The sequence below is a fragment of the Pleurodeles waltl genome, chromosome 9 (genome assembly GCF_031143425.1).
Source record: "Pleurodeles waltl isolate 20211129_DDA chromosome 9, aPleWal1.hap1.20221129, whole genome shotgun sequence".
Classification (NCBI taxonomy): domain Eukaryota; kingdom Metazoa; phylum Chordata; class Amphibia; order Caudata; family Salamandridae; genus Pleurodeles; species Pleurodeles waltl.
In genome coordinates this window covers 461611566-461636223 of record NC_090448.1, presented here as the reverse complement: position 1 = coordinate 461636223, position 24658 = coordinate 461611566, and the positions used below count along the sequence as shown (strand labels likewise).

Below are 24658 nucleotides of genomic sequence, written 5' to 3'. Positions count from 1 at the left end.
CTGAAACCCCAATGCCCTCGGTACCTAGGTACCATATACTAGGGGCTTATAAGGGGGGTCCAGTGTGCCAATCAGAATTGGAATATGGAGTCACTAAACTATAGTGACAAATTCGGTAAGTAGAGAGAGCATAAGCACTGGAGTTCCGGTTAGCAGAACTTCAGTGACACAGTTAAGCATACTAACAACACACACATAGGCCACAAACTATGAGAACTGTGATCCTGGCTAGCAGGATCCCAGTGAGACAGGCAAAACATACTGACAAGCAGGCACAAATTGGGGGTAACGTGCCAAGAAAGAAGGTACTTTCCTACACGGGAGCACCGCACATAGGGAATCTCCGTAGTGGGCCTCACCTCCACACGGAAGGAATGTTGTGGAGAGGCGAAGGCCGCTCTCCCTTGCACCTGGAAGCCACTGCGCTGCTGGAGGCAAGGGTCCGATGGCTACGGATGAACCAGCACGGCCCCCACTGATTCTTCCCCCTCCTGTGTCAACTTCACGGGTAGCTGAGGTGGTGTTTCGCTTTGGGTAATCCCTGTCCATCAGGGCTCAGTGCCAGCGGCTGCACCGCACGGATGCGGGTGGCCGCATTGGGGTACTCTGCAAGTGGTGAACCAATTGAGTCTTCCCTGCCCCCACACACACACATCTCCTGGCACATACCTTGGAGGGGACAGTTCGCTACTAATCTGGAACTCTAGTGCCCGCCGCATTCAGGAGGATGCTCTGAGGGTTCCTAACCCAAAGTACCGTAGAGTGTGTAATAGGCAAGCATGTTTTCCGGTGGCCTACTGCTTTTCATGAAACCCTCGTATATCCACTAGTAGGAGGCGCCAGGTAGCATCCCGTCCGATTTACTATCATTTCTGTGACAGGAGCACGGTAGCTCGGGTGCCTGACGTAGTGAGTTTTTCACTCACCAGATTACTTGTAAGAAAAGCACAGACACGCTGTGACCTTCATTTCGAAGGTGCTTGGGGGTGATCCTTTTAGGTTCTGCCTTCCTATTATTGGGATGACTGTCCTCATCACTTATGATGCATGTTATGCCCTGATGGATTACCTTGTTTATCACTGGCTATTGCTGACAACGTATTTCAGCTTTTGCATTGCATACATGGGGATGGTAACGTTATTTAAGAAATGATGTGCCAGAGGGAAATTTTCCATTTTATGTGCAATCATGGCAATGTCTTGGCATCGCTGATAACATGTTTATCCTGACATGCATTTTTGGTGATAATAACAAACGGACTACTGCTGGTGTTGCAGAATATCATTAACCGATATGTTTACATGACTACTGCTTGCTTTCGCAGAGTACTAGTAACCTGCCTTATGTTCTGACAACTGCTTATGTAGCAGGGTGTTACTAATACATGTCATATGTAGTCTAATGATGTATTATGCAATACAGTTTATTTTTATATAACTTGTAGCGTTTCCTTTGTGGTGTATTAATTGTATCACATGTGTTGTGGGTGTTGTGCAAACTCTTTACACATTGCCTCTGGGATAAGCCTGACTGCTCGTGCCAGGCTACCAAGGTGGTGAGTAGGGGTTATCTTGCGTCGGTAGCTCTCTCGCCCTGACTAGAGGGGTGGGTTCTGCCTGGTTGAAGTGCATACCCTAGCAAACCAGAAACCCCATTTCTAACACTTCTCTTTTCTTGGCATCCTGAAATTCAACAGTGGCAGTACCCACCCCATCACTAACAGCTTTGTTGCTTTTAAGACAGAGCTCTGCTATTCAGCTCCATAGATATATCTATATGTGCCAGGATAAAGTTAATGGAGGCTTCTCCATCCTTTCACTCGGCTCACCCAGACAGAATTGCCCCTCCTATGTTTAGTGCCAAAATGCCCCACACACTTTCCTTGAACTTGGTACCTGTTCAGAAATAAATGTGTCTGTGAAGCTTAAAACCACTGGGCTATTTCTGATCCTCCTTTTGACCACAATATTAAATGACACTGTTTCTGCTCCCCCTGAGATGGCATGAGAGGTAAGTGCAGGGACCCTGTGGGCATTTAGGAGAGTCCTGGATGATGCAGGTTCACCCTACACTGAAACCACATCTTGGCCCAGATGTTTCTTTTGTTTTTCGGTGGCAGCTGGGCTGGGGTAGCTAGTTGCTCCTGAGCAGTCCTTAAGCTGTGCTTATGTGGGTCATTGCAATAAGCTGTGTCTTGGGCTCTCTTCCCTTGGATCAGGATACTCCTTCTGTTAGGTGCAGTCTAACTTCGTATGCAGCCAGGTTGGCTTTTCCTCTCTAATTAAGCCTTGTAATAATGTGATTCTGTATGATTCCAATGCCTTGGCTCAGTCTGTGGGAAAATAGCCACCACACAGATTTTCATAACCTGGTTTTACTGTGTTCAGAGCCAGACAGGCCTTTTATTGCAACAGGCATGTCCTCAGTGGATTGGAGCCTTTATAGGCAGAGTTTGACACCCCAGAGCTGCTTCCGGTGCCTCTAACACTTTCCACATCTCCCAGAGATTAATTGCAGCCGCCACAGGGGGCTTCAAGAAAGATTGAGCGGGAGAGAGTGGTCAGTGAGAGGAGAGAAAATAGTTGGGTGGAACAACAGAGCGAGGACAGGAAGGGAGCGGGGCTGGTCTTGGTTCCCTAGTCCGCTCTGACTTATCTTTTTTTTGGTATATGTGCACGCTTCTTCAGTATCTTTGCGGCATAGATGAACCCGATCCTGGTAGAGGGGCCCAGTACTTATCAGCTGTTGACAATGACAGCATACCATAGGGTGTTTTTAAAAGTTGACATGCTCCAGTTCTGGGAGAGCATTTTATGCCATTACTGGCCAAATGTGTGGGTTTTCAGCTCAGTGTAGAAATAGGCACCAATTTGCCCTTTGCATTAAGGCGATGCACATTGTCCTCTCTGCCATCGGAGATGCATACATGGAGCAGAAACAGATACTTCATGAAGGACAACTTGTACTTTTCCAGACCCAAGATTAGATGTTCGCAACATGCACAGTGTGGACATTTGCTACTCAACAAATGTCAAAATGATAGTTACAGGTAGATAACTTTTTATTTTTTTGCGAAATTACTCTGCTGGAAGTCTCAACAACTGCACAAATCTTTTGCTAACTATTGGAAGATATGAATTATATAGATGTAATTTAATGTTATAGTGGCTGTGGTGGCTAATTTAAGTTTGAGAACGTTTTTCTACGGTCCCTGCATTTTTATAATGTTAATGTCTTGATATTTATTGAAAGAAAACAAATTAATATATTTTTGTAGCTGGACCAGCTGTTCCTCCAGTTGTGACTTATCCGAAACGAAATCAGACAAATGCCACAGATAACGATTTAAAAGAGGAGAATGGTCATCCAAGAAAATCAAGTATCAATGCTGTTGGAGGAAGAGGGATAACGCCACCCAGTCCCATGCTTGGAAATGCAAATAATCCAAATAAAGCGGATATACCAGAACGCAAAAAGAGTTCAGTTGTCCCCAGTGTAAGTACAGGTTTTTATTTTATAAATCATATTATAATTTTCAGTCTTCTTCTGATTTTCGTCATTGAGTATGATAGTATATTTTGTGGCGTAAAGGACATTATGCGAAAGAGCACCTTGTACAACCAGTCAATATCATCTCACTTTGGCCTTCTTAGCCTACTGACTCACAAGACCTCTAATGTGAGCTTGAATTAGTGATCTCTGTGAAACAGTTTCAACTACTGTCTGTTTGTAAACAAAGCCACAATACTTACCCAGAATATCATACTTGACACACATGCAGTTTTGGCTTTTCCTAAACTGCTGACTTGGTTTCATCTGCTTTTGTGGTCTTATTTGGACACGTTGAAATGATGGACAGCGATATCTTTTTTTCTTAGCACTCACTTTTCATTGGGCTTTAGCTGTACATTCATAGAAATAAAAAAAAATTGAAACCTCAACTTATGACATTAATCTGAACTGGGGCTGGATTTTATTTTTAGTTCTATAACTGTTTGTTTTTCTAATGTCAATGACCCTCTCTACTAGGCAAAGAAAATGGTATGAGACTTGCCTCTGTTGTTTATTCTTGTATTAGAGTCTGTTTTTCAGACAAGTTGCAAATGGAATGTGTTGCCCGTAGCATCAGAGGACTAATAAAGAATCATTGTAGTCTTTTAATTAGGCTGGTATACCTAATTCTGCATGCACAGATTTCTTTTTATTCCTCTTCCCACACTACCCTGAATATTTATTTTTGCATACAGCTTTCCAGCTCATTTCACCATCTTGACTTTAGGATGCACACACAGAGCTTGAATATATCTGCCATCCAGCCTTTTGGTCCTGAAAAATGAAGTTTGTTTTTCTCAAACTTTGTGTTTAACAGTTGTGCATCTATTATGCAACCATTTAATCCAAAATGAACTTTAGACTACACATTGGATTACTTTTTATGCCATTGTGTATCCTGTGTGAACGCTTTAGGACAAAGACAGAAAAATACCCTTTCCACCATGAGCGCAGTAAAAATAAAAACAGAAGAAAACTAAAAGAAGCTTTCTTTGTTTACCCAGACAGTTCTCCTGAGAAGGGAGCAGCCATGTTACTTGTGGGAAGCCCTTTGTAGCATCTACATTAATTATTTGCCCTAGGATTGAGTCAACGTAAAGTGTATACTGTCAATCTATTTTCTCAATGAAGGTATCTTTGCTGACATTTGTAAATGCTCCCACATTGGTTTGGTTCTAGAATTTTTTTTTCAACAGGAGACAAAAATCTTTTTCAGAACAAAATTAACACTATGTATAAGAGAGCAATATTTACTTTTTAAATCTTTTAATATTGGCTAACGCCAGTTAGCCCGGTATTAATTTAAATAAAAATTAAAAAATGGGTTTACATATACAGCAGAGTTGCTGCCTTTTGTCATTTTCCTTTGAATAAAGAGAAGAGAAAAACATGTAAATGATCATTTAGGCATAATAATGTTGTTGCATCTGCACAACACACATTGTTTCAATGAGGTCTGTCACAGGAAGTTTCCAAGAGTTTTGGGCAGATGGCAAAAATGTCAGTTTGTAATACTTCAGTTTTGCCTTAATTTGGCAAGAAGACTTATCACAATGGGAAAGTGCTCCCTTTTGACTTGGTCCACCCCCACTTGTTTCTCACTGCTACGGAGGTCTTTCAACATTTGTGCACTGGGTCCATGCTAAATGGCTCCCCAGTGCCCTTTCACTAAAAACAGGTAACAGTGTGTACAATTTGTCACACGCTCCTATCCTTACACGTCCCTAGTAAGGGGTGCCCCTGGTACCAAGGGCCTGAGTAGTGGGGAAGGTCCCTAAGGACTACAGCACTCATTGTGCCATCCTGAGGGACACCCCAATACCAGATGCACACAGCTTCCTTGGTAGTCTGAGTGTCTTGGTGCAAGCCAGGCGAAAACACAACATGGCACCCCCATTGTGTTCTGTGTCCTGGTCACTGCATCTAAGTATATGTAATTCATCCCTACAGCAGGCCTTTGAGCCTTAAGGTAGGGTGCATTATATTTGATGCATGGTTCTCTCTGCGTGAGGAAAGTCCCCTCTGTCTGGCATGGGGACCTGCACCCTGCCCTTTGAGCTAGGAGGGCCTGCCATAGGGGTGACTTACAGTGACCTGGTGTAGTAACCAGCAGTGAGAGGATACATTCACCTTTTCACACAGGCTGCAAGTGGCAGGCCTGCAGACACAGTTTGCGTGGGCTCCCATGGGTGGCATAATACATGTATCCCATGGGGGACCCCGGTGTACCAATGCCCTGGGTACCTAGGCACCATAAACTGTGGACTTACAGGGGTACACCAGTATGCCAATTGTGGGGTGTAAGAAGTACCAGAGCAACTAAATTTGTAGGAGAGCACAATCACTGGGGTCCTGTTTAGGAGGATCCCAGTGAACACAGTCAAAACACACTGACAGCAGGCAAAAAGTGGCGGTAACCATGCCAAAAAGAGGGTACTTTCCTACAACCTCCACCCCGCACCTGAGCCATGGAGAAGAGGTCCAAAAGTGCCTACTTGTGCCCAGGCATCATGAGGCCTTAGCCTCACTATTGGTTCAGCCCAGCTACCTTCCTGTCCAGAGCCTGCAGCCTCTTTTCGCAGTGACCGATCTCCATTGCACCTGACACTGTTGTGCACATTGCACTTGGCTGTTACTGTGTCGCTGGTGGTGTACTGCTGGTGCTGCCTTGGTCCTTGCCCACCACTCACCTTAACTCCTGGAGATTTATCTTGTATGTTGCTGTACTCTACCTGTTTGCAGAACGTGTTCTCCCTGCAATAGGATAACATTGCAGAGTCAGAAATTGCACTGTCTACTTTTTAAAGTGGAAAGAAATGTATATTTAAAAACGCACTTACCTGAACAATTTTTCTCTAATGCCTAAACATATATAAAGATACTTAATATTTTTATAAATTGGTGAGTAGTCCAAGTCATTTTTGAGTAGTATTTCATTTATTGACCATTGTGTGTATTTGTGGATGTCTTACACTCGTCTGTGTTAAGCCAAAGGCTGCTCGACGACACTACCTCCAGATAGAGCACTTGAATAGCAAGCCCCTGTCCACTCATGAGTGAACCCTTGGACTCTTTACACAGTATATCTAGGTATTGATATACCACATAAAAAGCCAGCTTCCTACACAGTGTTTCCCCCAAAACCTCATTTGGGCTATTTTCTCTGCCTCCTCCACTGGAATACACAGACCCTGGGGACTTTTTGAATCCCCTGGATGTTTTTTTTTTGGGGGGGGGAGGGGAACGCAAATTTGGCATTGTTATCCTGTGTGGGCAAACATTATGGAGGCCTATGCATAAAGTACCCCAAATAGCCCAAAAAAAGGCTTAGCATTGGAGGGGAAAGGCTTAGCAGAGAATGGGCTAAAGTGTGTCTCTTTTATGAAGACCTAAATGAATGCTGGAGTTAAGATGTTTTGCTATATTAGCAAAATGATTTTGTGTATTATCTGTGTGATTTTAATGTTAAAGTAGGCAGGAACGCTGACATTAGACATTCATATATTTTTAAATAAATGGATACATATTATAGAATCTGTGATTTCAGAAAGTAGGTTGTAGGAAGTTGGCTCTGTATGCACTATTTCAAAGTAAGGAATAGCATGCACAGAGTCCAAGGGTTCCCCTTGGAGGTAAGATAGTGTCAAAAAGAGATAATACTAATGCTCTATTTTGTGGTAGTGTGGTCGAGCAGTAGGCTTATCCAAGGAGTAGTGTTAAGCATTTGTTGTACATACACACAGGCAATAAATGAGGAACACACACTCAGAGACAAATCCAGCCAATAGGTTTTGTTATAGAAAAATATATTTTCTTAGTTTATTTTAAGAACCACAGGTTCAAATTCTACATGTAATATCTAATTTGACAGGTATTGCAGGTATGTACTTTAGGAACTTTGAATCATTACATTAGCATGTATACTTTTCACATAAAACACAATAAGCTGTTTTAAAAGTGGACACTTAGTGCAATTTTCACAGTTCCTGGGGAGGTAAGTTTTTGTCAGGTAAGTAAATCACTTACAAGTCTCAGGTTTGGGTTCAGAGCAACCCCAACGTTACCACACCAGCAGCTCAGGGCCGGTCAGGTGCAGAGGTCAAAAGAGGTGCCCAAAACGCATAGGCTTCAATGGAGAGCAGGGGGTGCCCCGGTTCCGGTCTGCCAGCAGGTAAGTACCCGCGTCTTCGGAGGGCAGACCAGGGGGGTTTTGTAGGGCACCGGGGGGGGGAAACAAGTTCACACAAAAAGTACACCCTCAGCGGCACTGGGGCGGCCGGGTGCAGTGTAGAAACAAGCATCGGGTTTTCAATGGAAATCGATGAGAGATCAAGGGATCTCTTCAGCGTTGCAGGCAGGCAAGGGGGGGGCTCCTCGGGGTAGCCACCACCTGAGCAAGGGAGAGGGCTTCCTGGGGGTCACTCCTGCACAGGAGTTCCGTTCCTTTAGGTGCTGGGGGCTGCGGGTGCAGGGTCTTTTCCAGCCGTCGGGAAATGGAGTTCAGGCAGTCGCGGTCAGGGGGAGCCTCAAGATTCCCTCTGCAGGCGTCGCTGTGGGGGCTCAGGGGGGACAACTTTGGTTACTCTCAGTCGCCGGAGGGTCCTCCCTGAGGTGTTGGTTCTCCACCAGTCGAGTCGGGGTCGCCGGGTGCAGTGTTGCAAGTCTCACGCTTCTTGCGGGGAGTTGCAGGGGGTCCTTAAATCTGCTCCTTGAAACAAAGTCGCAGGTCTTTTGGAGCAGTGCCGCTGTCCTCGGGAGTTTCTTGGTCTCTTGGAAGCAGGACAGTCCTCTGAGGATTCAGAGGTCGCTGGTCCTGGAGAAAGCGTCGCTGGAGCAGGGTTCTTTAGAAGGCAGGAGACAGGCCGGTAGGACTGGGGCCAAAGCAGTTGGTGTCTTCTTTCTTCTTCTGCAGGGGTTTTCAGCTCAGCAGTCTTCTTCTTCGGTAAGTTGCAGGAATCTAAATTCTTAGGTTCAGGGGAGCCCTTAAATACTAAATTTAAGGGCGTGTTTAGGTCTGGGGGGTTAGTAGCCAATGGCTACTAGCCCTGAGGGTGGGTACACCCTCTTTGTGCCTCCTCCCAAGGGGAGGGGGTCACATCCCTAATCCTATTGGGGAATCCTCCATCTGCAAGATGGAGGATTTCTAAAAGTTAGTCACTTCAGCTCAGGACACCTTAGGGGCTGTCCTGACTGGCCAGTGACTCCTCCTTGTTATTCTCATTATTTTCTCCGGCCTTGCCGCCAAAAGTGGGGGCCGTGGCCGGAGGGGGCGGGCAACTCCACTAGCTGGAGTGTCCTGCGGTGCTGGCACAAAGGGGTGAGCCTTTGAGGCTCACCGCCAGGTGTGACAGCTCCTGCCTGGGGGAGGTGTTAGCATCTCCACCCAGTGCAGGCTTTGTTACTGGCCTCAGAGTGACAAAGGCACTCTCCCCATGGGGCCAGCAACATGTCTCTAGTGTGGCAGGCTGCTGGAACCAGTCAGCCTACACAGATAGTTGGTTAAGGTTTCAGGGGGCACCCCCCCCCCCCCCAAACGAAAGAGGATGAGACTAACCTTTCCCAAGAGAGTCTTCATTTTCTAAGTGGAAGAACCTGGAAAGGCCATCTGCATTGGCATGGGCAGTCCCAGGTCTGTGTTCCACTATAAAGTCCATTCCCTGTAGGGAGATGGACCACCTCAACAGTTTTGGATTTTCACCTTTCATTTGCATCAGCCATCTGAGAGGTCTGTGGTTAGTCTGAACTAGGAAGTGAGTACCAAAGAAGTATGGTCTCAACTTCTTCAGGGACCAAACCACAGCAAAGGCCTCCCTCTCAATGGCACTCCAACGCTGCTCCCTGGGGAGTAACCTCCTGCTAATGAAAGCAACAGGCTGGTCAAGGCCATCATCATTTGTTTGGGACAAAACTGCCCCTATCCCATGTTCAGAGGCATCTGTCTGCACAATGAACTGCTTGGAGTAATCTGGAGCTTTTAGAACTGGTGCTGTGCACATAGCTTGTTTCAGGGTGTCAAAGGCCTGTTGGCATTCTACAGTCCAGTTTACTTTCTTGGGCATTTTCTTGGAGGTGAGTTCTGTGAGGGCTGTCACAATGGATCCATATCCCTTCACAAACCTCCTGTAGTACCCAGTCAAGCCAAGGAATGCCCTGACTTGAGTCTGGGTTTTTGGAGCTGCCCAGTCCAGAATAGTCTGGATCTTAGGCTGGAGTGGCTGAACTTGGCCACCACCTACAAGGTGTCCCAAGTAAACCACAGTTCCCTGTCCTATCTGGCATTTGGATGGCTTGATAGAGAGGCTGGCAGATTGCAGAGCCTTCAAAACCTTCTTCAGGTGGACCAGGTGATCCTGCCAGTTGGAGCTAAAGACAGCAATATCGTCAAGATAAGCTGCACTGAAGGACTCCAAGCCAGCAAGGACTTGATTCACCAACCTTTGGAAGGTGGCAGGGGCATTCTTTAAACCAAAGGGCATAACAGTGAACTGATAATGCCCATCAGGTGTGGAGAATGCTGTCTTTTCTTTTGCTCCAGGGGCCATTTTGATTTGCCAGTACCCTGCTGTTAAGTCAAAGGTACTTAAGAATTTGGCAGCCCCTAATTTATCAATCAGCTCATCAGCTCTAGGAATGGGATGGGCATCTGTCTTGGTGACAGAGTTAAGTCCTCTGTAGTCCACACAAAACCTCATCTCTCTCTTTCCTTCTTTGGTGTGAGGTTTGGGGACTAAGACCACTGGGCTAGCCCAGGGGCTGTCAGAGTACTCAATTACTCCCAATTCCAGCATCTTGTGGACTTCCACCTTGATGCTTTCCTTAACTTGATCAGACTGTCTGAAGATTTTGTTTTTGACAGGCATGCTGTCTCCTGTGTCCACATCATGGGTACACAGGTGTGTCTGACCAGGGGTTAGGGAAAAGAGCTCAGCAAACTGTTGTAGGACCTTCCTACAGTCAGCTTGCTGTTGGCCAGAGAGGGTGTCTGAATAGATCACTCCATCCACTGAGCCATCTTTAGGGTCTGATGAGAGGAGATCAGGGAGAGGCTCACTCTCAGCTTCCTGGTCCTCATCTGTTACCATCAACAGATTTACATCAGCCCTGTCATGGAAGAGTTTTAGGCGGTTTACATGGATCACCCTCTTGGGGCTCCTGCTTGTGCCTAGGTCCACCAGGTAGGTGACCTGACTCTTCTTTTCCAGGATTGGGTAAGGGCCACTCCATCTGTCCTGAAGTGCCCTGGGAGCCACAGGCTCCAAAACCCATACTTTCTGCCCTGGTTGAAATTCAACCAGTGCAGCCTTTTGGTCATACCAACACTTCTGGAGCTGTTGGCTGGCCTCAAGGTTTTTGCTTGCCTTTTCCATGTACTCTGCCATCCTTGAGCGAAGGCCAAGTACATAGTCCACTATGTCTTGTTTAGGCTCATGAAGAGGTCTCTCCCAGCCTTCTTTAACAAGAGCAAGTGGTCCCCTTACAGGGTGGCCAAACAGAAGTTCAAAGGGTGAGAACCCTACTCCCTTCTGAGGCACCTCTCTGTAAGCGAAAAGCAGACATGGCAGGAGGACATCCCATCTCCTTTTGAGTTTTTCTGGGAGCCCCATGATCATGCCTTTTAATGTCTTGTTGAATCTCTCAACAAGGCCATTAGTTTGTGGATGATAGGGTGTAGTGAACTTATAAGTCACTCCACACTCATTCCACATGTGTTTTAGGTATGCTGACATGAAGTTGGTACCTCTGTCAGACACCACCTCCTTAGGGAAGCCCACTCTGGTAAAGATACCAATGAGGGCCTTGGCTACTGCAGGGGCAGTAGTCGACCTAAGGGGAATAGCTTCAGGATACCTAGTAGCATGATCCACTACTACTAGGATGTACATATTTCCTGAGGCTGTGGGAGGTTCTAGTGGACCAACTATGTCCACACCCACTCTTTCAAAGGGGACCCCCACCACTGGAAGTGGAATGAGGGGGCCTTTGGATGCCCATCTGTCTTACCACTGGCTTGACAGGTGGGGCAGGAGAGGCAAAACTCCTTAACCTTCTGGGACATATTGGGCCAGTAGAAGTGGTTGACTAACCTCTCCCACGTCTTGGTTTGTCCCAAATGCCCAGCAAGGGGAATATCATGGGCTAAGGTCAGAATGAACTCTCTGAAACCCTGAGGCACTACCACTCTCCTAGTGGCACCAGGTTTGGGATCTCTTGCCTCCGTGTACAGGAGTCCATCTTCCCAATAGACCCTATGTGTTCCATTTTTCTTGCCTTTGGACTCTTCAGCAGCTTGCTGCCTAAGGCCTTCAAGAGAGGGACAGGTTTCTTGTCCCTTACACAGCTCTTCCCTTGAGGGTCCCCCTGGGCCTAAGAGCTCAACCTGATAAGGTTCCAGCTCCATAGGCTCAGTTCCCTCAGAGGGCAGAACTTCTTCCTGAGAAGAGAGGTTCTCTTTTTCTTGCTGTGTTGCAGCTGGTTTCCCAGCTGACTTTCCTTTTCTCTTGGTAGGCTGGGCCTTTCTTCCAGACTCCAGCTCTACTTTTTCACCCTGTGCCTTGCACTGTGCCCTTGTCTTGACACACACCAGTTCAGGGATACCCAGCATGGCTGCATGGGTTTTCAGTTCTACCTCAGCCCATGCTGAGGACTCCAGGTCATTTCCAAGCAAACAGTCTACTGGGATATTTGAGGAGACCACCACCTGTTTCAGGCCATTGACCCCTCCCCACTCTAAAGTTACCATTGCCATGGGATGTACTGTAGTCTGATTGTCAGCGTTGGTGACTGGATAAGTTTGTCCAGCCAGGTATTGGCCAGGGGAAACCAGTTTCTCTGTCACCATGGTGACACTGGCACCTGTATCCCTCAGGCCCTCTACACTTGTCCCATTAATTAAGAGCTGCTGCCTGTATTTTTGCAGGTTAGGGGGCCAGGCAGCCAGTGTGGCTAAATCCACCCCACCCTCAGAGACTAATGTAGCTTCAGTGTGACACCTGATTTGCTCTGGGCACACTGTTGATCCCACTTGGAGACTGGCCATTCCAGTTTTAGCTGGAGTGGAGTTAGAAGTGGTATCTTTCTTGGGACAGGCCTTGTCTCCAGTTTGGTGTCCAGACTGACTACAGCTACGACACCAGGCCTTTTTGGGATCAAAGTTTTTACCCTTGTACCCAGAATTGTTTTGTGAAGAGGCTCTGGGCCCACCCTCCTGTGCAGGTTTTTGGGGGCCTGTAGAAGACTCTTTACTATTTTTGTTTTTGGCTGTCTCACCACCCTTCCCCTAGGGAGGTTTTGTGACCCCTTTCTTTTGGTCACCCCCTGTGGAAGTTTTGGACACCCTAGTCTTGACCCAATGGTCCGCCTTCTTTCCCAATTCTTGGGGAGAAATTGGTCCTAGGTCTACCAGATGCTGATGCAGTTTGTCATTGAAACAATTACTTAACAGGTGTTCTTTCACAAATAAATTGTACAGCCCATCATAATTACTTACACCACTGCCTTGAATCCAACCATCTAGTGTTTTTACTGAGTAGTCTACAAAGTCAACCCAGGTCTGGCTCGAGGATTTTTGAGCCCCCCTGAATCTAATCCTATACTCCTCAGTGGAGAATCCAAAGCCCTCAATCAGGGTACCCTTCATGAGGTCATAAGATTCTGCATCTTTTCCAGAGAGTGTGAGGAGTCTATCCCTACACTTTCCTGTGAACATTTCCCAAAGGAGAGCACCCCAGTGAGATTTGTTCACTTTTCTGGTTACACAAGCCCTCTCAAAAGCTGTGAACCATTTGGTGATGTCATCACCATCTTCATATTTAGTTACAATCCCTTTAGGGATTTTCAACATGTCAGGAGAATCTCTGACCCTATTTATGTTGCTGCCACCATTGATGGCTCCTAGGCCCATCTCTTGTCTTTCCCTTTCTATGGCTAGGATCTGTCTTTCCAAAGCCAATCTTTTGGCCATCCTGGCTAACTGGATGTCCTCTTCACTGGAGTTATCCTCAGTGATTTCAGAGTTGTTGGTCCCTCCTGTGAGGGAACCAGCATCTCTGACTATTATTTGTGGAGTCAGGGCTTGAGAGGCCCTGTTCTCCCTAGATAGGACTGGTGGGGGGGAATCACCCTCCAAGTCACTATCATCATCCTCTGAGTTGCCATCCTCAGAGGGGTTGGCTCTCTCAAACCCTGCCAACAGCTCCTGGAGCTGTAGTTTGGAAGGTCTGGAGCCCATTGCTATTTTCTTTAGTTTACAGAGTGACCTTAGCTCTCTCATCTGTAGATGGAGGTAAGGTGTGGTGTCAAGTTCCACCACATTCACATCTGTAGTAGACATTATGCTTCTAAAAGTTGGAATACTTTTTAAGAAACTAAAACTAGTTCTAGGATCTAATTCAAACTTTTACCAAACTTTTAAACTCTAAAAGGAAATGCTAACAGGGACTAACACAAGGCCCTAGCAGGTCTTTTAAGAATTTAGAAAAATTTCAAATTGCAAAAAATCAATTTCTAATGACAATTTTTGGAATTTGTCGTGTGATCAGGTATTGGCTGAGTAGTCCAGCAAATGCAAAGTCTTGTACTCCACCGCTGATCCACCAATGTAGGAAGTTGGCTCTGTATGCACTATTTCAAAGTAAGGAATAGCATGCACAGAGTCCAAGGGTTCCCCTTAGAGGTAAGATAGTGGCAAAAAGAGATAATACTAATGCTCTATTTTGTGGTAGTGTGGTCGAGCAGTAGGCTTATCCAAGGAGTAGTGTTAAGCATTTGTTGTACATACACACAGGCAATAAATGAGGAACACACACTCAGAGACAAATCCAGCCAATAGGTTTTGTTATAGAAAAATATATTTTCTTAGTTTATTTTAAGAACCACAGGTTCAAATTCTACATGTAATATCTCATTTGACAGGTATTGCAGGTAAGTACTTTAGGAACTTTGAATCATTACATTAGCATGTATACTTTTCACATAAAACACAATAAGCTGTTTTAAAAGTGGACACTTAGTGCAATTTTCACAGTTCCTGGGAGGTAAGTTTTTGTTAGTTTTTGTCAGGTAAGTAAATCACTTACAAGTCTCAGGTTTGGGTCCAAAGTAGCCCACCATTGGGGGTTCAGAGCAACCCCAACGTTACCACACCAGCAGCTCAGGGCCGGTCAGGTGCAGAGGTCAAAAGAGGTGCCCAAAACGCATAGGCTTCAATGGAGAGAAGGGGGTGCCCCGGTTCCGGTCTGCCAGCAGGTAAGTACCCGCGTCTTCGGAGGGCAGACCAGGGGGGTTTTGTAGGGCACCGGGGGGGGAAACAAGTTCACACAAAAAGTACACCCTCAGCGGCACTGGGGCGGCCGGGTGCAGTGTAGAAACAAGCGTCGGGTTTTCAATGGAAATCAATGAGAGATCAAGGGATCTCTTCAGCGTTGCAGGCAGGCAAGGGGGGGGGCTCCTCGGGGTAGCCACCACCTGAGCAAGGGAGAGGGCTTCCTGGGGGTCACTCCTGCACAGGAGTTCTGTTCCTTTAGGTGCTGGGGGCTGCGGGTGCAGGGTCTTTTCCAGCCGTCGGGAAATGGAGTTCAGGCAGTCGCGGTCAGGGGGAGCCTCGGGATTCCCTCTGCAGGCGTCGCTGTGGGGGCTCAGGGGGGACAACTTTGGTTACTCACGGACTCGGAGTCGCCGGAGGGTCCTCCCTGAGGGGTTGGTTCTCCACCAGTCGAGTCGGGGTCGCCGGGTGCAGTGTTGCAAGTCTCACGCTTCTTGCGGGAAGTTGCAGGGGGTCTTTAAATCTGCTCCTTGAAACAAAGTCGCAGGTCTTTTGGAGCAGTGCCGCTGTCCTCGGGAGTTTCTTGGTCTCTTGGAAGCAGGACAGTCCTCTGAGGATTCAGAGGTCGCTGGTCCTGGAGAAAGCGTCGCTGGAGCAGGGTTCTTTAGAAGGCAGGAGACAGGCCGGTAGGACTGGGGCCAAAGCAGTTGGTGTCTTCTTTCTTCTTCTGCAGGGGTTTTCAGCTCAGCAGTCTTCTTCTTCGGTAAGTTGCAGGAATCTAAATTCTTAGGTTCAGGGGAGCCCTTAAATACTAAATTTAAGGGCGTGTTTAGGTCTGGGGGGTTAGTAGCCAATGGCTACTAGCCCTGAGGGTGGGTACACCCTCTTTGTGCCTCCTCCCAAGGGGAGGGGGTCACATCCCTAATCCTATTGGGGAATCCTCCATCTGCAAGATGGAGGATTTCTAAAAGTTAGTCACTTCAGCTCAGGACACCTTAGGGGCTGTCCTGACTGGCCAGTGACGACTCCTTGTTATTCTCATTATTTTCTCCGGCCTTGCCGCCAAAAGTGGGGGAAGTGGCCGGAGGGGGCGGGCAACTCCACTAGCTGGAGTGTCCTGCGGTGCTGGCACAAAGGGGTGAGCCTTTGAGGCTCACCGCCAGGTGTGACAGCTCCTGCCTGGGGGAGGTGTTAGCATCTCCACCCAGTGCAGGCTTTGTTACTGGCCTCAGAGTGACAAAGGCACTCTCCCCATGGGGCCAGCAACATGTCTCTAGTGTGGCAGGCTGCTGGAACCAGTCAGCCTACACAGATAGTTGGTTAAGGTTTCAGGGGGCACCTCTAAGGTGCCCTCTGGGGTGTATTTTACAATAAAATGTACACTGGCATCAGTGTGCATTTATTGTGCTGAGAAGTTTGATACCAAACTTCCCAGTTTTCAGTGTAGCCATTATGGTGCTGTGGAGTTCGTTCATGACAGACTCCCAGACCATATACTCTTATGGCTACCCTGCACTTACAATGTCTAAGGTATTGCTTAGACACTGTAGGGGCACAGTGCTCATGCACTGGTGCCCTCACCTATGGTATAGTGCACCATGCCTTAGGGCTGTAAGGCCTGCTAGAGGGGTGACTTATCTATACCTGCATAGGCAGTGAGAGGCTGGCATGGCACCCTGAGGGGAGTGCCATGTCGACTTACTCGTTTTGTTCTCACCAGCACACACAAGCTGGCAAGCAGGGTGTCTGTGCTGAGTGAGGGGTCTCCAGGGTGGCATAAGATATGCTGCAGCCCTTAGAGACCTTCCTTGGCATCAGGGCCCTTGGTACCAGGGGTACCATTTACAAGGGACTTATCTGGATGCCAGGGTGTGCCAATTGTGGATACAAAAGTACAGGTTTAGGGAAAGAACACTGGTGCTGGGGCCTGGTTAGCAGGCCTTAGCACAATTTCAATTCAAAACATAGCATCAGCAAAGGCAAAAAGTCAGGGGGTAACCATGCCAAGGAGGCATTTCCTTACAAAGGTGATATTTTTTGGTGATGTGCATAAGCCCTGAAATGGCACAGCATTGTTTTGTGACATTAGTTATGTTCTTACCTGCTTTTAAAGTCTCAAAAAGACACTATTGCAGTCACAGCATGTCATAATATTTGGTATAAAATATGGTGTGACTTTTTTTTTGTTTGTTTGGTAGTTCTTATTCTCCTCTAATTGAGGTCTTTAAAGAGCACCAAAGAATTAAAAATGGTTACTCCTTTTTTTCTGAAGCAATCTATTGACAAACCCACAGATAGTCTGTAGGAAAGCGCACATTTTGGTATGCTTACCCTCCCCCCCCCCCCCCCCCCCCCCCACCCCAAAAAAAAATCCCCACACATTTTGCCAGATATTGATGCTGACTTGACTGAGAGAATCCTGCTAACCAGGCCCCAGCACGAGTGTTGTTTCCCTAAAAATGTACCATTGCTTCCACAATTGGCACACAGTTAAGTCCCTTGTAAAATATGCCCATGGTACCAAGGGCCCTGTGGCCAGGGAAGGTCCCCAAGAGCTGCAGCATGTTTTATGCCACCCTGGGGGCCAGTCACCAAGCACATGCACACTGCCATTGCAGCTTGTATGTGCTAGTCGGGAGAAAAAGACAGATTCAACATGGCACCCCCCCTCAGAATGCCATGCCCACAAACCACTGCCTGTGGCATAGGTACGTCACCCCTCTAGCAGGCCTTATAACCCTAAGGCAAGGTGCACCATACACAATTGAAGGCATAGTTGCATGAGCAGTGTTCCCCTACAGTGTCTAAGTCCATTCTTATACTCATAAAAGAGGGGGATTAGGAGGAATTATGGTCCAGTGTATGTCCTCCCAATGGAAACGTCAAGAAATATATGATACACTGTTCCAACCAGAAAGAGCGGAAACTAATGGCGGGGGTCCTAAATTCTAGGAGCAAGAAACCTCACACATCCATAGGATGTCATGCTTCATCATCAGAACTGCTCCTCGTCAGACCGGCACTGCAATGTCTGACGAGGAGCAGTTCCGATGATGAAGCATGACATCCTATGGATGTGTGAGGTTTCTTGCTCCTAGAATTTAGGACCCCCGCCATTAGTTTCCGCTCTTTCTGGTTGGAACAGTGTCTCATATATTTCTTTTCGATAAGTCCATTCTTAGACACGTTCTTAGACACATTCTTAGACCCTAAGAATGTCTAGCCTGCACCATCTTTGTGAATCTTGCGGTCCCCCTATTGAAAAGCATTGGGAGCCGACTCTTTCAGTATGCACCCTCACCCGGCTGCCCCTGTGCCGCTGAGGGTGTGTGTTTGGTACTGACCTGTGGCACCACCATACCCCCCCCGTGCTGTCCTCCGCAGACCCAGGTACTGAACTTCAAGCAGGCCAGATTACGAGTGTCCCCAGTCTCCATAGGACACCATTTTAAATCCTGCATCATCTTTGAACTCTGCACCCGGCCAACCCCATGTTGCTGGTGGTGGGTGTTTGGGGTTAAGTTGAACCCCAACCTGTGGACATCCTAACCCCTGGAGACTGTGTAGGGAAGTGACCTCTTTCTTGGCATGGTTACCCCCATTTTCTTCCTGTTGTCAGTGTGTTGGACTGTCCACCGGGTTCCTGCTAATCAGGAACCCAGTGGTTATTCCCACTGAATCCCTTCCTCCTAGTATATGGTACATAGGTACCCAGGGCATTAGGGTTCCAGGGGATCCCTATGGGCTGCAGCAGTTATTCTGCCACCCATAGGGAGTCCAGGCAAAGGGTTCTGCAGGCCTGCTACTGCAGCCTGCGTGAAACAGGTGCATGCACCCGTGTTCACTACAGGTCACTCACTATGTCACCCCTATAGTGGGCCCTCTCAGCCCAGAGGGTAGGGTGCAGGTGCCTGTGTGTGAGTGCACCCCTGCACTAGCAGAGGAGCCCCCACAAACTCCAGATCCATTTCCTTGACTTTGAGTCCGGGGATGCCATTTTACACGTGTACTGGACATGGGTCACTACCTATGTCCAGCTACATAATGGTGACTCCGAACCTGGGCATGTGTGGTATCAAACATGTCGGAACCGTACTCCAATACTGTTGCATAGTATTGGAAGTATGATTCCATACACTCTGGGGGCTCCTTCGAGGTCCCCCAACATTGCTACCACCAGTCTTCTAGGGTCTTCCAGGCAGCCCAAGCTGTTGCCACCCCTCAGAGTTTTCTGCCCTCCCGCTGCTTGATCTGATCTAGCCCAGGAAGGCAGAACAAAGGATTTACTTTGGGAGAGGCAGGTAACACCTGCTCCCTTTGGAAATAGGTGTGACTGGCTTGGGATGGGTAGACTCCCCAAGCCACTGCTTTGAAGGGCACAGTTGGTGTTCTTCGTGCATAAGCTAGACAACACCAGTTCAGGGACCCCCAGTCCTTCCTCTGGCGCGAAAGTGGACAGAGAAAAGGGGAATGACCACTGGGTGGTGCTCAGAGCTCCTCCAGAGGGTCCCTGGATTCTGCCATCTTGGTTCCAAGGTTGGCAGGGAACTCTGGTATCATCTAAGTGGCCAGTCCAGGCAGGTAACATGAGAGCCCCCTCCTGATAGGTGCTTACCTGGCTAGGTGACCAATCCCCCTTTCAGGGCTACTTAGGGTCTCTCTCTTGGATAGGTCCTCAGATTTGTCTTGTAAGACTCAAGAAGGATTCCTTTGCAACCTCCACTTCGACTTCTGGCCACTGGAACAGCGACTTGACCCTCCAGGAGCCAACAATGCTTCAATCAACGAAGAGGACTCTTGTAAAACTTTGTTTCCACGGCTCCTGCCAGCTTTGCAACATTTCCTCGGCTGTGACTCTTCAGAAGACAGCAACTCTGTAGCCAGCACAAGAAGGAATCTCCCTTGGAGTGGAGTCACTCCCTTGCATCCGCAGGCACCTGCTGCAAATGTCGACCGGCAGCGTGGATCTCCCTTCATCTTGAGCTGTGTGGATCCTGCATGACAGATGGTGGTCCAGAGTAGTCCTCTTGGTCCTCCCTTCCTAGCTGCCCAACTTTGGTGGCGTTAAGCCTTTGCCTTCCCACGCAGGACAGTACCTCTATGACCGCGTCTCTTGCAGATGCCAAGACTTGTTTACATCTCCTCCAAGGGATCTTCAGGTGACGCTTAGCTAAGGGCCCCAGCACTCCTTCCTGCGACGCTCAGCCCTTTGCATGGTTCTCCTGTGGCGTGGGATCTCTTTCTGTAGTGCTGCATGGACTCCTTCTGCGACTTCTGTGTCCCCGTCCTATGGGACTCCTGTGAGCGCTGCCTCTGCTCCTGTGGACTCTCTGCGATGCCGAGGGTCTGCTGTGACTAAACCCCACAGTTGAGTCCTCCTGGGCCTTGCTGGTCCTTGGCAGCACCACTTTTCCTCTAACCGTGAGTTTGCCTTTGTCTTGTTGGTGGAATTCCTGCACCGACAACCGCCTACAATCTTCACTCCAGCGTGGGACATCTTCTGCATCCATCAGGAACTCTTCACCGGCTCCAGGGCTACAGTGCTGTCCTGTTCTTCCTCACTGTCGACCAACTTCTGCAAGTACAGCTGGGTGGGTAGTAGCTCCTACTCTTCTAGGGCTCCACTGCGACTTTTGGACTTGGTCCTTTCTCTCCACAAGTCTTCTTTTTCAGGAATCCATTACTGGTTTCTTTCAGTGTTGTCTGGGTGTCTTCTTTTTCCTCCTGTTGGGTGGTTTGGGGAAAATCCCTTGATTTACTCCTGCATTCCTGGTCACTGTGCTACTTACCTCTGTGGTTTTCCAGTACTCCCAGCTCCCCTCTACACATTCCTCTTACCTAGGTTGGGGCCCTATGTTCGCATTCCATTTTTCGTTTTAGTATATAGTTTGGGCTCCCCCTAGAGTCACTATTCGTTATTGCTATTTGCACTGTTTTCTAACCTTTTCTATGCCTGTTTCTGATTACTAGTGTATATATTTAGTGTTACTAGCCTCCCTTTGGACAATTGCCCTTTTATTATTTTGTGGTATTGTTCCTATAATAAAGTACCTTTATTTTTGCACAGCCATTTTCTTTCATGTGTGTAAGTCTTGTGTGACTACAGTGGTATTGCATGAGCTTTGCATGTCTCCTAGATAAGCCTTGGCTGCTCATCCACAGCTGCCTCTAGAGAGCCTGGCTTCTAGACTCTGCCTACACTTTACTGAGACAGGATACCTGGACCTGGTATAAGGTGTAAGTACCTTGGGTACCCACCTCACACCGACCGGCTTCCAACAGACTGGAACTGTAAGTCTTGTACTTACCTCAGAACTGTAATAACCCCCCCCCCACCCCCCCGAACTGTTTCTGAAAATTGCCTGTCAACTTTTAAAAACAAATATTTGCTGTTTTCTTGAAAACCATTCAGCTTGCCAAATTGAAACAAAGTGGAATTGATACACATGTTGGATGCTTACTTGCAAATGTACTTAGCTGCAACTTGAATCTTGTGGTTCTACAAATAAAGTAACAAAGTATAATTTTGCTATATAAAAACCATTGACCTGGAGCTAGCCATTTAGTTTGTGCTTCCTTTATTGCCTGTGTGTATACAACAAATGCTTTGTACTACCCTTGGATAAGCCTAACTGCTCAACCACACTACCACAAAAGAGAGCATTAGTATTATCGACTTTAGCCTCTGTTAAGCCTTTGGGGAACCCCTGGAATCTGTGCACACTATCTCTAATTTTGATATAGTATATACAGATCCAGCTTCTGACACAGTCAAACAATTCAGCAATCCATTTTTAATACGAAGCAATGTCCTAACTAGAAACAAATGTCCTTTAGTGTTTTGGACCAGAACGATTGCAGATCACTTCAGATTTGAATATCTGTTTTAAAAAAAATTAATTCAGGCTAGCAGTTTGTCAGGAATTATCATGATTTGATAAGATACCCCATTCCCTTGATCTTTTGGAAGAATGGTTTGGTAAGTGCATGGGTTTTGAAACATATTTATGATTAATAATCACTCAAACCTTTTACTTTTAACATAAAATAAAAACTTGTTACATTCAAACAGAAAAGGGATTATAGAAGTGATTATAATTATCTCATAGGTAGTAATTGTTTTTGTTTCTAATGCAGAATAATGCTACCTCTGGTGGAATGATACGTCGAAATACATATGTTTGTAATGAACGGCTAGCTACAGACCGACATTCTGTTATTCAAAATGGGAACGACAAAAGGTATGAAAATTGTTTTTCAATTTTGTCTTTTGTGTCTGCTCCTAGAGTGTTAGAGTATCCAATTATTAGGACTATTAAGATTGGAGACATATTGTTTATTTGAGTTGGATAGAAAGGCATAGATTGTTAAAATCAAAAAAAGTTGTGTTTACTCCTTTGCTTTATTGACAGGGTAGGCTGTGTTTGTGACCATACTTGAGAACTGGTTTAAGAGCTTGTTCTGATCACCGTTAGCCTTCGACCTGTTTGCTGCCCCATTACTGGTATACCACTTATGTCCCCACTACTTTGGCACTCTGCCTTTAATCCTTCCATGGCTGGTAAAATGAGTACCTTTTGCTAGCAACAAACATGTTTCAGTGCCAAAAGGCCCAGAGGTGAAATTAACTTTAAAAATACTCATAATTTTATGAAGACATTGTGGCATCAGCCCTATGCACTCAACTTATTTATTTATATAGCCACTGTGTACTTATGGTTCAGTTGCACTTTACAGTGAGAAGGCATTTTTTTTTTTAAGAGTTGTCTATAACTTTGACTCCGTGGACAGATTTGCACTAAACTGGGCAGTTTGCTAACTAAGTTAGCTAAGATTCGTCAAGATCAGTCCATGGGAATAAAGTTAAAGACAGTGTTGGGGGTGAAAAGTATATATTTCCACATTTTAACTCTCATAGGAAAGTTTGCTGAATGAAAGGGAAAATCCGGTGAATGCAGTTACATCAAACTTGGCCAGAAAGTAGAACTTTAATAGTAAATCACACTTTTTTTGATTTTGGTATAAATCTGTTCAGTAGTTTTTCAGATATTCACATTTCAGAAAGGTACCTAGAAGGATTTAGAGGGTTAACACTATTCTATATGTCTGCCAGTGTAGCTTGCAAGCCAGTCCTATTAATCACATTTAGATTATTTATTTTAATTTTTTAGATTTTTTGCAAAAAGTGACTGGAATTTTTTTTTCCCGCTACCTTGAAGCTCGAGTCAGTGGTGACTCAAATTTCATGCTGTGAGGAAAAAAAAAACTTTCACAACCATGAAGGGTCAACCCCAAAGGTGGTTTACTGCAGGGCAGTGGTGAGAGGTACCAAAAGCTGTGGAGAATATAGGGCACTCCATTGGAAAAAACATTGTTTTCAGCAATCAACTTGTGAGTCTGAGTGGACTTGCGAGTTTCTTGTAGTGATTAAAATGAAAAAACAAAGCCAAACTGCAGGCCTGGTCCTATGCCCAACCAGTGCTGTGCATTGCCCCCTACTGTTTAGGAGCAGGGTCTAGCTCAGGTCAGGCTCTGTGCCCAACCCCTGTTGGACAGGGTCAAAGGACGCAGGCAGCGAAAGGTTGGAATACGAAGGGTGGTGCAACACGGAGGCTGAAAATTAAGTGCATCATAAAAGAAAAAAACCTAGGGAATGCACTGGAAAAACAGTTAACAACTGAGTTATGGTTCTGGCCTAAACCTACTCACTTTCACCAGTTATGGTAATAAATGCACACAACACAAAATATAACTCGCAGTACCCGCCATGCACAAAACACATTTGCCAATGCGACAGACACATAAAATCAGGTAACAGGTGAACATCATGCATGGCAGGGGTTATATTGTGTGTTGTGCTCATTTATAATCATAACTGGCAAATTTGAGTGATTTTATGCATTTGGGCCAGAGCCTTAGCTCACTTCTTAACTATTTTTTTCTTTCTCTCATATGTATATATATGTTCGATGGCATGCGTAGCTTCACATACTAAGTTGTTTTTCTTCAAAGAAGGTTTTCGAATTACGAGATCTAGTGACTCTTCTCGGTGATGGTGCGCATGGGCATCAAGTCCTTTCTTAGATTGTTTTCTTTCTGCCATCTGGTTCGTACGTGTTTCCTCTCGCTCTGGTAGATCTCGGTTCAGTACTGTCTGAACTTCTCTCTTCTTTTCTATAAACGTCGGTTTAGTTCTTGATCGGGTTTTCCAATCTTAAGTTCGATACGATTGTAATCGTCGGGGTCGATTACACGCCCCTTAGGAGTGACCTCTCCCTTCTTGGGCCTACTTTGACGCGTGCGAGTCGAATAATGTTAGGCTGATGGAACGGACACAGTTTCGCTTTTGCCCTCGGTGTCACGCAAAGTTTCCATATACTGATCAACACTCGTGTGCTATCTCTGTCTCTCTCCATATCACAGAGAACAGAACTGTGACGCTTGACGATCCTTTCGTTCAAAGAAGACTAAGGGATCGAAGAGCACGTCGGTTGGGGATGGCGTCCAAGTCGTCGGAACAAACGCCCGACATCTTCAGAGAAGACCAAGCACAAGAGGAATTGGCACATCATTCTACTTTTTCCATTACAGACTCTAATTGGGATCGAAATTCCGATGTCGACAGCTAATCCATCCCACTGGCGCAGTAGGTGATTACATCAGCCCCTTCCCATCACCAAAAGACAATCAAAAAGACTTCAGCACTGGTCTTGGGTCCTCCACGGCATGCCAGCCATGGTCAGACTCGAAAAATACAATCGGATGACCAACCCTTGGGTTTGGCGCCAAAACAAAAGGCCAAAGTGCATTTGGCACTAACCAAACAGCTTGCAATACCTGTTTGG

At 46.5% G+C, this 24658-nt stretch overlaps 1 protein-coding gene across 3 annotated transcripts in view; it reads left to right on the top strand.

Moving 5' to 3' along the window:
- MARK3 (microtubule affinity regulating kinase 3) overlaps positions 1-24658 on the top strand; it is a 383109-nt gene that overhangs the window by 238210 nt on the left and 120241 nt on the right. For all 3 annotated transcript variants that reach the window (XM_069207286.1, XM_069207285.1, XM_069207287.1), the window contains 2 exons: positions 3279-3496; positions 21951-22054. In XM_069207286.1, the coding sequence (XP_069063387.1) occupies positions 3279-3496; positions 21951-22054 (322 nt within the window). The remainder of the gene's footprint in view (positions 1-3278; positions 3497-21950; positions 22055-24658) is intronic.